The 15,141-nt window shown below is 38.6% G+C and overlaps 1 protein-coding gene across 1 annotated transcript in view; it reads right to left on the bottom strand.

The window, feature by feature from the left end:
- TRHDE (thyrotropin releasing hormone degrading enzyme) overlaps positions 1–15,141 on the bottom strand; it is a 206,475-nt gene that overhangs the window by 81,047 nt on the left and 110,287 nt on the right. Inside the window, exon 7 of the mRNA XM_009646272.2 lies at positions 7,855–7,920. Coding sequence (XP_009644567.2) covers positions 7,855–7,920 — 66 coding nt within the window. The remainder of the gene's footprint in view (positions 1–7,854; positions 7,921–15,141) is intronic.

The following is a 15,141-nucleotide window of genomic DNA, read 5'->3' as shown; positions in this document are numbered from 1 at the left end:
GGAGAAGAGAAGGAGGAGAAGAGAAGGAGGAGAAGGAGAAGGAGAAGGAGAAGGAGAAGGAGAAGGAGAAGGAGAAGGAGAAGGAGAAGGAGAAGGAGGAGAAAGTTTTGATGATGGCTTGTTTATTCCAGTAGGGATTCAGCTTTTTTCTGAATGTGTTCCACTGGGCTGAACAGAAGTAGATTTATTTCATTTCTGATGTGTATTAAGTGTTAACTAGGAGTTCAGTCCTGCAACCTTTGTGCTGGAAATATCCCCCCTGACTGACTTCTAAAGAGCTAATGGAAATTCTGATTGCACGAGGATGGCAGAATTGCACACAAAATGTGTACTTCCAGCGCCCTGTAAAGTCCATTGTGCTGCCTCATAGCAACAGAGGCAAGGTTGCCACTGAGCTCCTATCAGAAAAACAGCGTAATTTTATACCAAAAGAAAACATTTTCTTAAATAGCTGCTCAGCCCGCTGATGTTATCTGAGAATTCATACCTATCATTCTTCCTCTTAATAATTCCTATAATAAAAATGAAGGAGAAAATAGTCATAACTGAATTTCCCATGCAACAAAATAAGAGAAGCTCACTGAAAGCAGACCAAGTGAATGCATATGTGGTATCTGTAATATGACTGATATTACAGTATTTTGTATATAACAATATTGACATATTACAACATTGTCATAAAGGGCAATCCTGTTCTGAGGAAACAAACTTAACAAGTTAAGTAAATCGTGTGTATACTAATTGTTTTTCTTTTTGTAAGAAGCTTTAGCAATGGAGCAATGAAGCAACATTTTATCGTAGCTGAAGGACAGCATGACTTCCTCCTAATGAAGGCGACACCAAATGTAACCTTGCCCTGAACGCGGGCACTGGGGACGTCACCAGCTACTGCAGCACCCCCTGCCATTGGTGCCTCCAATGTGGCCAAAAGGTAACTGTCTGAGCTGAAATCTTGTCTTCGAAATGTCTGTCTCACACCAAATTCTTCTCCAAAATTTCAGTCAACATCAGAACAAAAGTATGGAAAAACAGCACGTTTTACCTTTTCTTGGCACTCTTCCATTTGAAAAGCTCTGGTGTCCCATGCACTGGAGCAGAGGTTTAAAGGTCAGAAGGAGAGTGATCTTGTTTCAGAAACGTGCTTTTTTCCTAGCACTGATCAACTTTAGGTGCCCTAGCAGCTGGACAGTCCCTCTCCCTCGCTGTACCGATGGCTCACAGCTGCCTAAGCTTAGAGGGAGGTTAGGGGCCTGAAGCAGAAAGCCAAGAGCCCATCTCTCCCTTCTCTCAACAATCCCCGACAGCTGGGGTAGAAAAGCATCTAATCCAAACGCACTGGGAACGAAAAGCAGAGCAGAAAGGAGGGAAAGGAGTTAATATAACCAAACGGGAATATTCTGCTAATGCAGCATTTTAGGAAAAAGCTCTCTCTGCATAGCACCTATGCTATATCAGGCAAAACCCACCAGCAGTCATGACGGGTGGCTGCTATAATCGTGGGTGCATTACGTGCAGCCCTGTGGCCTGATTTGTAGCAGAGCAGGACTCCATGACTGAACCCGATGTGACATCTGTTCTGAATATCTGACATAGTTTATAACGCTAAATACTTTGACAGAACATCTTCTTGGGTTTCATAATAGATATCCAAATTTCATGGATCTTTTTTTTATTTTAAACACAGTGGTCCAACTTCCTCCCAAATGCGCAGGCATTCCACTCCCACTGATTCATGTACAGCAACATTAATAGTAAGACTGACATTTTTTTGGAGGCCCACCCTGGTGCCCCTGGAGGCTGACCTGCAGCCATGCTGAGCACTCACAGCTGATGATGAAGCCCGACACATGGGAGGGAAAAGTGCTGCACTGGGCATCTCATATTGCATACTGCACCCTGTGTAAATTTTAAGTTAAATTTCTGTGGGCCTAGATCTGCATTTATAAAATGAGGCTAGCACCACCCCTTCCCTCCCTATGAGATTTATGTCTTCTGTTCACTAACTGTTGGTGATGCACTCTAATACCACATTGCATGGCATTTAAGAAAATGGCATGTAGTAGTTAGGAACTGGGGCTACAAAGCAAATTAGAAGTATACAAAACTATTGAATAGAAGGCCAATTCAGTCAGATTCACAGTCCACTTTGTGAACTGAATCAGACATTGTCCTATGTAAAAAACACTGGGCAACTGCATAATTAAAAATACTGGTTAAGGTCCATACAAAAAAAGGGAAAGAATGCAAAGGTAAAATTAACTTCAGCATTTATCAATAACTGTACATTTAAATTATACATCTTCAAACAAATTTTTTTCTTTAAACAGCAGCATTTTGCTATACGCATAGTATACATAAAACCTCTTGGAGCTAGAGGAAGGACTTCCATTTTTGGCAGTGATACCTGAGTCTGGCCCTTACTATGCCATACATCTTTAACACTTTTGAAGGAAAAAAAATTGTGACACTGCAACTTACTGAAGTTTCTTACATAAACTTTTACTGACCTACTTAAGTCATGGTGGGAAAAGCTACAGAAAAAGTCCATAACTCTGAATTCATTTAACAAATGTAAACCTAAAATCCAGAGTGTTGTAAATTAGAAGCATGAGAAATGCTGAGGGGCCAGAAAAGGCAAAAGATGTTATCAATCTCATGTGACATGCAGTGTAGAAAACAGTGATGTCAGCTCCTGTGAGATTTCCTGTGTCTTCCTATGTCCTGCTTTTAACACGCTCAAGTTATCTTGTTGACAACTGTCAGAAGAAGTGAGACAGTTTAAAAAATAACGGGATCGGTAGCAAGTAAATTAAAGACAGGTCATAGCCAGCATGCCCATGGCGATACTTTGATGTTCACCAAGGTCATACACTCTGTGCTCTTCTACACGAGAGGAGACGGGTGCAGAATTAGCTGGAAAGTACTTTACCCAACATCTAAATGCACCAGCGAGGTGAGTGGCAACACCAGAGGTGCTCCAGTTGTAAAGATGCTCCTGCCTGGTGGCAAAAGTTACATCCTCCCACAGAGCAAAGGAAGACACCAGGTAGTTCCACGTGCACTGTTGATCCAGAGACAGCATCGCAGCTCATTTGCTTCACTGAGCCTGATCCTAAGGTGCCTGTTTTTTTTTTTTGTTTGCTTTTAAAGAAAACTTTATTAAGAAGTCTCTAATGATGTCTCATTTTAAACAGCATACAGCTAACTTGTGAATTGGGAATAAAGATGTAATAAATTGGTATGATAAAATGGGTACACCGAAACCTGTTTAATATACTATGTAAAAAATAGATTATAAAACAATACTGTGGAAACAGATGAATACATGTCTTGTACTACTAGATCCTTGGACAGAAGTGGCAAACAATATGGAAAATTGCACATTAGAGCTTTATTTTACACCTAGCAAGTTTCTGATAGGGTTTCACATTGGCACAATTCAGACAGAACACAAGCATGCACGGAGGTGTCTAAAAAGCAGGAAATACTAAGCAGTGTGGATGAAAGAAAATCTAACTAGCCAGCTTTATGATAGTAAAGAATGATTGAAATCTGAACCTTGCTGTATTTAACAGCCTGCGTGTCACATTTCTCCAGACAGCTCCTCTGAAAGGTTGACCAATTTGTTTCAATACAGTGGCCACTCAACAGCACCAAAAAAGACAGCGTATATCCAAAACACTGCATGGAAATTCTTCTTCCAAAAGTACAATGTGAAGCCTAAAGTACAAAAGCAGTTAATTTATCACCGCAGCAGAGATTCCTACAGTAACTAATTCAAACTGCTGATGATGCACTAAATCAGAGTGAGTGATGAACACGTACACAGCAGCAAGTGAAGTTCAAAAGGATACAGATCTATGTGATCAATGAGCTGCCACATGGCAAATGAAATGCAGTGTTGACAAACGTACAGTAACAGAGATGAGGCTCCAAAATAATCAAACCAAATATAAGAAAAGTTTAAATAAACCAGTGCAGAAATGTCTCATTACAGAGCTGGAGGTGCCTCTTTACACACATCTAAATACCAGACCTTCAAATCACTAAGCTTTTTCTCAATACTTAATATGAAAAAAAATCTCACTGATAACTTGAAGAGGTGCCTTGCCATAAAGCAGTAAAACCTTACAGAAAATGTAATACAGTGACACCAGTCATGTAAGCAACCATCTATTTCAAGCACACAGATTGGGAACAACAGCCTACAGATGAAAATCTCACACGAATCTAATACTATATTGCATATTACTGCCCTGAGTGATGGCTGAATGATAAGGCCAACTTACGGCATCTTCCTCTACCGATCTATGCAGTTCAGAAACACGATCAGAGCAAGTGGTGCTGACCAAGCCTCTTCATGCTCTAATCACTGTCCTGCCTGATTAATGGCTTTTTGACCAAAAAGCAACACAATTTTGTAAGAAGAGTACTGGCATTCAGTGCCACCTCTTGAATTTCCCTGGAGCATAAGAAATTTCATACATCATGAAAGAAGTCAGGACTTTTAAAAAGAGAGAAATCACATAATATGAGAAGGAAGGGTTTATTAGACATTTCCTACAAAAATAATAGCTGTGACTTTCTCATATGCAAGTGTTACCAGCTGTGGCTATTACTGTCATTATTCAGTTATTCATTACAGCCAAAATAAATATGTTCTCTTTTGGTTTTGTCTATGGAGTGCTATGTGGAAGCAGTGAGAAAGTTCTTTGTTTGAAAATGTCACATGATTCAAGACATCATATGTCTTTGAAGGGCTTCCAGAAAATTGTATCTTCACTAGGTAGTCTCTTGACTGCAGTTTTACTGTGGAACTTCCACACTATAATCCAATGGTCTTCCACAGTATATTTACCATGATAGGAACAGGCTGGTTATTCTTGACAGATATGAATCTCTCCAAAGCCATCTACACTTTAAAACTGAGCATCTCTACTACAATTTTACCTCCCTGCAGACTCCTCAACAGAACAGTTTGATGAACTGTTAGGGATCATGTGCACCTTTGTACATTTGCTGCAGCTCATACTCACTGTTAAAGACTATCCAACAAAGAGCCCCACTCCCTTTCATCAACTTTTTTCTTCTTTTTAACACAATTGATAGTTTTCTTTGACATATAAGGGTTTTTTCTCCCCCAAGCTATCTTGTTCTGCTCTTCAAAAAGTCCACCTGCCAGGTGACAGCATGCGATTACAAAAAAACTCCTAACGAAAAAAAAAGGTAGCTATCCCATTTGCTTCTTGCTCTAAACCTTATCTTTTCCTCTCCTTAACCCAAAGGTTAGCATATTTGTGTGTAGCTTCTCTTATATAAAAGCTCTAATTCTGTTGCTCTTAATTAGATGATGAATCATACCTTGATTTCAATGAAAACACAAACACTCAACGCAAACACAAATAAAGGGCTACTCATTTTGGTTTACGCTAGTGTAATAAGATCACAGGAATACTCTCTTTTATCATCTGTGAAACACTTAAGGACATACCTAATACACTAAAAAGAACTGAAATAATATTAATACTATTAACACTGATGTGCTCCATGTACTGGAGGCTAATGAAAAACAAAGCAAGTAAGATAAAGCAAAGGTCCTTCAGAACTCAGTTGCTCAGCAAGCTATTAGAATAACCCAGGAGGAATGAACCATCAAGTGCACTTTCAGAGTATTCGTTATTTGAAGAGATTTATAAATAGTAGTAATACTTGATTTTGCAGCTATCCTTGAGAAAGGCCATTTAGTTGAACTAGATGAATTCCATGATAAAACTAGATTCAGGGCAACATAATGCTAAATCCCAAATAATGGCACTGGGGCTAAAGAGCTAAAAAGCCTAAATCAATGCATGATAGAAAGGATAAATTAGTCCTCCAGTCCCCCTTATCATCATCAAAGCAGGCCTGCCAACTCTACAGGGCAGGAACACTATTTTGTTAGATCCACAAAGCACAAAGAATTAAATGATTGACAGACATTTCCAATTGTGTAATTTGTAGCTTAAGAGCAAGCTTATGAACTTTATGTTATATTTTGTTCAACTTGGAGATATCTACATGGGAAATGTCTATCTGGATTTCAAACAGTTTTTATAAAAGAAGTTAGAATATCATCTTCCTACTGAACTGATGCCAAGACTTTCACTAGTCAGATTTTCACAGTTAGATTTTTCATAAACTTTCATTAGCAAACAGAAGAGTTTCTATTTAGAGCAGAACCGGTGAAAAGCAGAAATAATAGGAAACCACTCAAATCAAAAAACAAAGCTCCATTACAACTTTATGGTAATTATGATAATTTAATCCCTGCATAGCCCTATTCTTTGATCTGAACTTTTTTCTAAATTTATTTCAGGACAACTTGCACACTGTTATTTCTCAGGCAAACATAGAGGAAAACAGAAAAACAGGGTTTGAGATGTATGTATTAAAACTTTTTCTTTCTAAAGCCCTGAGTGAAATGTTTTTTTGGGAAAAAGTTCTATTGAATTTCCATATCAATGGATCTCTGCAGGCAAAAGTTTCTGGCTGGAATATGGAGTTTGCTGGACTAAGGATGGAAGTCTTATTGGCTTAAATGAGATGAGGGCTTTACCCTTGACATATACAAGATTTTAGGAAGGAAACTTTTGATTTCAAGATTTCTTATCTATCTGGCTAAGAAGATTATCAAACTGATTTGACCTGGTGTTACAACTAAGAAAATGATCCAGCTGGGTCCTGCGCATAAGTTATGCTGCAAACCCTGAAAGTCCTGTAAACTCTCCAAAAAGCTGTATGTCCCCAGCAGGTTTCCTTTCATTGCCTATTGCATGGAACACACCTCTCTGACATAACCAATGCATTTATTTAACTTTTGTTTTATATTTTATCTTCCAATTTATTTTGGTTAGAGGTAGAATTATTCTGTTAAAAAATGACCTGATCCTAGACGTAGTTTATTTAAATTTCAAAATGAAAAGCTTACTAAGAACAGATAAGATTGATTGCTCTTTCCATCTTAGCATAATTGTATTTCAGGTGAACATCAATTTACTTTAAAGGACACTTCTAAGTAGCAGGCTGCATCATACATAATTCATCAATCACAGCTGCCTGTAACATGATTTACTCAAGCAGATTTCTATGGAATAGAGGGAGTTGCATTGTTTTTTATGCTTTGGCTTGTTTGTTTCTAGATAGTTTACGAAACACTCATTTGCGCTGAATTATTGCTGAAAAAAGTTCATCCTTGGTAATCAGCACATTGAATTTCTTTCTCTTCATACAGAAATGCTACCTCTTGAAATTCCTTCTAAAAGACAGAGTGAGTTTTCGAAACATTGTTAAGGCAAAGAACACTCCATGCTTATCAAAGGTAAAAATAAAGCTCAAGGATTTTGCAAGGGGGGAAGGGAAGGGAAAAAATATTTATCTGAAAAGCATTACTTGTTTTAGGGCTGTGTATTTTCTAGAAGGCTTGACATGATTTGTTATTATTTGTTATATCAGCACGCAAATGTAATTGAAGAGAAGTAGCTCCTTCCTCAGCTAGCCCTTCACACAGTTGTCACATGGATAAAATGGCTTTTATGTGGCAATCTACACAAAATGGACACAAAACCGTGTGCTGGTTAAAGTGCAATCACTTGATACACCAAGAAATACAGGTGAAACTGGGGGCACTGGAATGTGTGTTACACTACTCAGCATCTTCCATCTAATTCAGCTTCAAGGACACGTTGGTGCCTCTGATGGTCCTGAAGTAAAGAAACAGTTCCACAAATAGATGCAAATATAATTTAAAAAGAAAAAAGAGAGCACGAAACTGCTAGAAATGCACACCTACACAAGGACAGAAATGCCTTTACTTACTTGTAAGCCCATTTGAAACACAGAGTGACCCATAAAGTTGGCCAACATTCGAATTAGAGCTGCACCCTGGGGGAAATAACAGAGAAAAAAATAAGTTATCATTTTTGCATGTCAATATTGCACAATAATAATAATCTGAGGTAGGCATTTCCATTCAACACTATAATCTTGGAAATTTGTGATTAATATAATCTTTATTTGTGCTGGAATGAAAAAGAGGGAGAGAAGATAATGCAAATGCTTACCAGGAAAAGAGAGGAAGCCGCCTGATAGCGTTGATACCCCGCCCTGTATCCTAAATAAGGCACAGGTCATAAAACACGCTCTCCCCACTCCTGGAGCACGGATGCGTCAGCTCCACAGCTGGTTGCCCCCAGCCCTTCTGTGCACTCAGCAGTACTTCACAGTTTTAAATGAAGGCAAAAAATAATGTCCATGCTAAATTCTACCACAGTGATTACTCATAATATTTTTACCTCCATTATACTGTTGTAAATCAGGATTTAGTGATGCTACTTTCCTTTGTAAAAGCCTTCCAGATCTGATGATCTGGAAGTGGATCATTTTTGTAAGAATGTTATAAGATGTGGATACACATATCTGACTTATTAATAGCCAGCTTATTTCCCAGACTGTCACGCAAAGAGGTAAGCTCTTGTACAATACTCTTTCTCTACTTGTACCAGTTCTTCTCCTTTGCCCCTTCAGGCAAAGAGGACAGATGTAAAAAAAATCCTTTTGTTTCACCGGTGATTCTAATTCTCGGTAATTACACCAAGGAACAGATAGATACCTGCCAGAGCAGCTTTCTTTAAGGCTTCCCTTTTGTGTTTTCTCATTCCCTCTCAGAACCACAATTGCTGTGTATTTTCCCCTTGCACAAGTGCTGTTTCAAGCAGAAGTATCTTTGCAGATCTGATTTGATCATTTATCTATAATATCCCACTCTGTAATCCAATTTCAAGACCACCAGCCTTCCAATCCCATTAATCAAATGGTATACTTAGTACCAATGACTGCACTTTTGATTTAAATTCAGTGAATCAAAGGCCATAAGAAAACATGATGCTAGAACTCAACAACCTCAGCTACAGATGTAGGTTCGGGAATTAGGCTAATGCTCGATTAGAAAATAAAAGAAAAAAACCAAAACATTTCACAGATTCAAAAAATCACAGGTTCTAAAGCTAGAAGGACTATTACAACAACGTAATCTGAGTTCCTGCATTAACAGAGGTCAAACAGTAATTCAGGCAAAAACCCTACTGCTTCTCCTTACACAACAGCATCTATTATAGGAAGATTCAAGAAAAGAAAAATGTTTCACAGTACTACATAACTTGTCACAACTAATATTCACTCTCACTGTGAAAATGTGCACCTTTTTACTAATTTGAATTTCGCTAGCTTCAGCTTTCAAAACAAGATTTTATGTCTCTTCCTGCTAGATTCAAGTTCAAAATAATTTTGGAATTCAAGAGTTGTCCAATTTTTACACCGTTTAACATGCATTCCACTCATTTTTTTCGTATAGTGCCTATTTTCGAAGCACTGAAGGAATTATCTGTAATAACCAACATTTGAAATAATGATATAAATTAAAAAGATTAGTAGATTATTAGTAAATCTTAAGAAACATGACAAGTCCTTCAAATAGGGAGCAATGACAAATAACATACAGCTACTAAAGTAACTGAAGAAAAAAAAATTAAAAATTAATTCAGTAGATGTTTGTAATTCCTCATAATAATTGAACAGTGGATAAACCAAAAGATGGTGTTTGCATTATTAACTCCATGTCATGTTTTTATGGTGGTATGTAATCTTACTGGGAGACCATCCATGTCTGGAACACGCAGCAGCATAGAAAATAATCCCTACTGAAACAGATTATTACCTGAACAGACAAGACCATAGGTCAGGAAGTATTATTACCCTTATTTTAGCAGAGGAACAGAATGGGTAAAGTTCTCAAGAGATGTTTAAGCAGATAAATAGCAGATAAATCTGTCTAAGCAGATGAAAAAAATCTAAGAAATAGATAAATGTCATTTATCCAGTAAGTAACTTGGGCAGGGCAACCCAAAACATGTGTAGCAGAACCAAAAATATATACAAGAGATAAATCCAAATCTTTAACGACATTCTTCTGCTCATCACTCATCCCTTTTTCTACTCACTCAGTATTCCAGGGTCCCCTTGTTTCTTTCTCACAGTTTAAATTTCACATAGTAGCAATGGGTATATATTTACATAGGCACCTTAACTCTACTGATTTCTGAGAGAAGTAAGCAAAAAAAAAAAACCTTCATAGGATCTTGCCCACAGAGTCTTTTTCTATCCAGAGACCAAGAACTGTCAGACACATGTAAAAAGAAAATTATAAAATTCCACTTACAGGTAACATTTAGCCACATTGGGTGGAACTAGGGATGGCCCTTACACACCAGACAAAACAAAAAATAAATTAAAGACTGAATAGGTGATCCAAGACACAAAGGCAGGACTACTCTCTCAGGAGCCATCTGTTTTCACAGCTATTTTAGAAGTACTTTCTACCAATTATTTACCTTCATGATATCCAGAAGGCCTACTTACAGCTTCCAGAACAACAATATGCTTGTCCCAGCTCTGCCATCTTCCCCACACATGGAAGGCAAACGCCTTCTTGACTTATTTACTGAAGGTTAGTACAGGAAAGGAGAGAGAAGGAAAGGGATTCTGAAGAGAAAGTGGAAAACATAAATCCAGAGAACCTTCAAGGGAAAAAAACTCCTGGGGAGAAGGGAGGAGAAACAGGAGCCAGAGGGTCCTGGGAGATAAAGAAGGTATGTGCAGTAAGTTCAGTTACAGAAGCAATGGAACACATGGCCTTGGGGTCATCTGAATGGCCCAATGTGCCAGCATTTTCACTGCCTATCTGCCTAGCAAGCAAGCAGTGAACTAGAAGGAGACCAGAGGATCTACACTTCCATACCTTCTGAAAGCTTCTCTGACCTAGACCTAAACCTACAGGAACATCCTAAATAATAACAAAACTGTCCTGCTGCAGAGGATGATCTTTGGAACTGGTCAGCATCAGTCCCTCAACACCTTGACAATGCAACCAATCTGCTCCCCATTTCACTCTCAGGGCCACATCTGCTCTACCAACATTTTTCCAACTAAGGCATGACATATGGAGTCTTGAGAAGCGAACCTGGCTCTCTTACAGGGCAGAATGGTGATTTACTGATGATTTAAGTGCTTTCCTCTGGGCAGTGGATGACTCAGTACCTTGTGAAGAGGTAAAACACATTGGTTTGACAGTGAAAAGCAATTCTCTCCTATTAAAAAAATGTACCTATGCTCCTGACAGTGAAAAATCTGACTATCTGACTCACTTTAAGCCATTGTACCCCATCTTAATAGAAGTCTATTCAGACAAATACACATGATATTCAGCCCTGGCTCTGGTGAAGCACTGTTCATTAGCAGATCTCATGAGTGCTTCGTAAGATATTGGTGTCAATACCCTGCAAATTAAAGGGAAACTGAGGCACAACATAGTGAAATCATTTGCTGAAGATCACCCAGCATGCTCCTCACATAACCCATGCCACAGTCGAAGCTTCCTCAGCCTCAGCACTGTTATAAGAAAGGAAAGCAGAACGTCAGCTATTCCATGGAAATTAACTGCACACACAGGCCTTTTCTGCAAAGTGTTCCTGGGAAAAAGTATGCTCAGGGAGAATGGTTTGAAGCTGTGCCAGGGCAGGTTTAGGCTAGACATTAGGAAAAACTTCTTCACCGAAAGGGTTGTCAGGCTCTGGAATGGGCTGCCCAGGGAGGTGGTCGAGTCCTCATCCCTGGAGGTATTTAAAAGAAGGATAGATGAGATGCTTAGGGACATGGTTTAGTGGTGTGATGGCATGGTTAGGTTAAAGGTTGGACTCGATGATCTTAAAGGTCTTTTCCAACCAAAGTGATTCTATGATTCTATGATTCATGGGCAGTTATCCAACACTGGATGAAGTCCTGGAAGTTCATGCTCTTTCTTTCCCTGAAACCGATTTGCACACTCACACCATCGTTAAGACCATCCATAACTAAAATTGGGAGCAAAATTCCTTTCTATGTGAGCTGAATTTGTCTTTGAAATCTACAAAATGCAGAGTCACAGCTAAGGCATTCAGTCTAATTCTCTCCATGCCAACATAAAATAACGTGATTGCAACCTTGATCTCAGATTAAATGAAACTAATTTTTGAAGACTCACTCCTACATTTTTTGATCCTGTGGCATCACTACAGGTCACAATTACTGTAAGTTAATTTAATTCTCTGACTTATTGAATGATCTAATTCTATTATATCTGATTTCTTAAACTAATTGTTTCACTTGCAACTTGCATCCTGTAATCTTTTCTTACACAAAATAAAGTACCAAATGGAATTTTCTTCAACAGGAAAAAAAGGGAAGTCTTATGTATGAACCCACAAAAATATGACTACTGCATACAACACAGTATTGTTATACAGCCACACAGGAGGGGATACATCTGACTAAACGCAGGTATCAGTAGCATTTCTGTCTACAGTTACTTTAGGTGTCTAGAATTCCTTTACAGTCAATAGACAGCACCAGGCACTTCTGAGTGCACTTTATCTCATCTTAAAGTAGACCTTCAAACTGATCAGGAGATTTGTACCCTAAAAGCACCCATCTCTTGTAATTCACTCCAAGAGTAGCCTTGGATGACTAGCTCATATGGACATATCTGCACTGCAGATATCTAAAGTGACGGGAGATGAACTCAACTGCGTTGCCCAAAAAGGCCATACAGGGACTGATTCCCCACTCTGTTACAAAAGTCCTGTACTAGTAAGGAGTTCCCAAGAATTTCTGAATTGTGGAGATATAAAACCGGTGTGACACCATCCTTTTCTATATATACAATCATATAACATATACCATATCTCAGTTTATTCTACATTGTCATGCTTTCATATAGGGAAACCAGAAAGAGTAGGTACTCAAGAGAGGGCCCTGAAGAGAGGGCAGTGTGCTTGCTAGCTGAAAGTGGATGTTCTGTACCAAGTAGACAGCAAAGAAGAGCGCTTAAAATAATGAACTGGTGAAGCAGTTGCAGTGGAGGAAACAATGTAAAAACCAGTAAACCAGCACTGAGGATTACACAGAGCTAGAAGGCAAGGGCAAGGGGCTATGTGTGAAGAGACATAAATGAGCTGTAAACTCATTCAGCATTATTCTTTTAAGGATAAAAAACTATGTCGGTATTCTAAAAAGTACTCGTGAGAGAAAAATGTTACCAACACAAAGCAGAAACCATGAACTACAGGTGACTCTTATAAGAGTGAAAAAAATCTATCATTTTTTAAATGCGTTGGAGTGGGGGAAAGCAAAGAGAGGCATAGCTTTTCTGTCCTTTCCACCAAAACTTGTAATTTTTTCCTAGAACATCAACTTCTTTTTTCTTTTTGGTTCTGCTTTTGTGTGCATTGTTGTTTTTAATTCTAAGCATAGGATTGAGATTTATCTGACTGAATGGAGATGCCTACACTGCAGCTATCTGATGCTTACTCAGTTGTATACGGCTCAGCCAGCTGCCTGACTCCCTTTTAAAGGCACTGGAGAGAGAAGCAAGCACTTCAGCTCATCCTGATTCATCTCATCCAAAGACATGCATCTAAAATAGGAAAGATTAATTTCACCCTAAAAGTGCCTGTTTATCTTCGCTGATGATACAGGAAGGTTAGAGGACTAGTCAGTTTGCAGTGAACATCCCAAGTGAGATGACATGAATTCCTCTGACAATGTTTTATCCTGCAACTTATGGAGCAACCTTAGAAAATGGGAAAGCGTAAACAGTGCAAAAAACACTTCCCTGAGTTTGAGAAGTCAGAGACAGTATTTTACAGGCTCACCTGCCCATTTATCTGATGTAACGCCAAATATCAGTAATAATAATTACACAGGCCTCAATACATCTCTTCTTCACTGAATGTCAACCTTGCTGTCATTGTTTAGGAATGAAAGCTGTTTATTTTGATTTAGTTCAGAACGATCCCTTTTGTGACATAAACGCTAAAATCAGGAAGTATCCTGGTATAAAAAACACCACCATGGTATCCCAAGGGGTAAGCGGGGAGTGTGGTGCTGAGGAGAGGAGCATTGGACTACCAACAAAAATTACATAACTGAATTTCTAAAAAAAAAATTTAAAAATTAATGTCAATTTTCCACAAAACCTCCACCCATCCATTTTTCCTTTTCTTCACTCATTTAAGAAAAAAAAACCCAACATTGAATACAGGTGATTTATTAACATTCTTCTATTGTGCAGTAGTCAGTTCAAAATCAGTCTTGATTAATATGTAATAGCACTGCTTGTTTTTCAAATACAATGGGACACAGATAGGAGGCCTACAGGTATTCTTCTGTATGCTGGTATCCCTGCAATTCAAGATTAGGCTTACTTTCTCACTAGCTAAGGGAAATGTGAGTTACTCTATCCTCTACCTCAATTACACCAGATTTTATTCATATTACTGTTAGAGCTATTATTATCAATAATAACTTCTTATAACCACTTTCATCTTCATTGATTAAAACAAAGCTAAGACCACATACAGGCACTCACAAAGGTACAATTCTTTCATAAAGAGCTCCTGATTTAAGATGAGAATCAATATACAAAGTTTGATGGGTACTAATACTTACCCAATATATATTAGTATTCTTTTTTTTTTAATGAATCGGTCACATTACACACCTCCTCCTTAAACTATTTACCCTGAGCAAGATGCCTGGTCAAAGACTTTTTTTTAAATCCAGTGTCTACTGACTTCCCCCAAGAACTCCAGCTGGTTAGTGAGACAGAATCTCCCTTTGCAGCAGTCCAGGCAAGACCAACATATTTATCCGCGTGCTCAGTTATGTTACTCTTTATATCCTATAGAGTCCCCACCTCACTGGAGAAGGAAGTCAAACTCATCAGCCTATAGCTCCCAGGACTTCTCCTGGAGCCCTTTCTGTACATTTCCCCAGCAATTCTCCAGCACGGTGGCCACTTGTAAGGATGGTCAATGTCCCATTGCCAGAAGTTGTGCAGCTCCACCTCTGGTTACCTTCAGAAGGTGTAGGTGGATGCCACTCAGCTCTGCAGACTGCCTAACAACTAATTCAGCTCTTTTAGTTAGTGTTTCCCATATACATACCTCAAATCAATACTCCCTGCAATCTATCTGTTACAAAGAATAAACTGAGCATGCGAATCAACCCATT

Source organism: Egretta garzetta, unplaced genomic scaffold (assembly GCF_000687185.1).
Source record: "Egretta garzetta isolate BGI_Z169 unplaced genomic scaffold, ASM68718v1 scaffold68, whole genome shotgun sequence".
NCBI lineage: Eukaryota > Metazoa > Chordata > Aves > Pelecaniformes > Ardeidae > Egretta > Egretta garzetta.
This window is presented reverse-complemented; position numbering and strand designations above follow the sequence as displayed.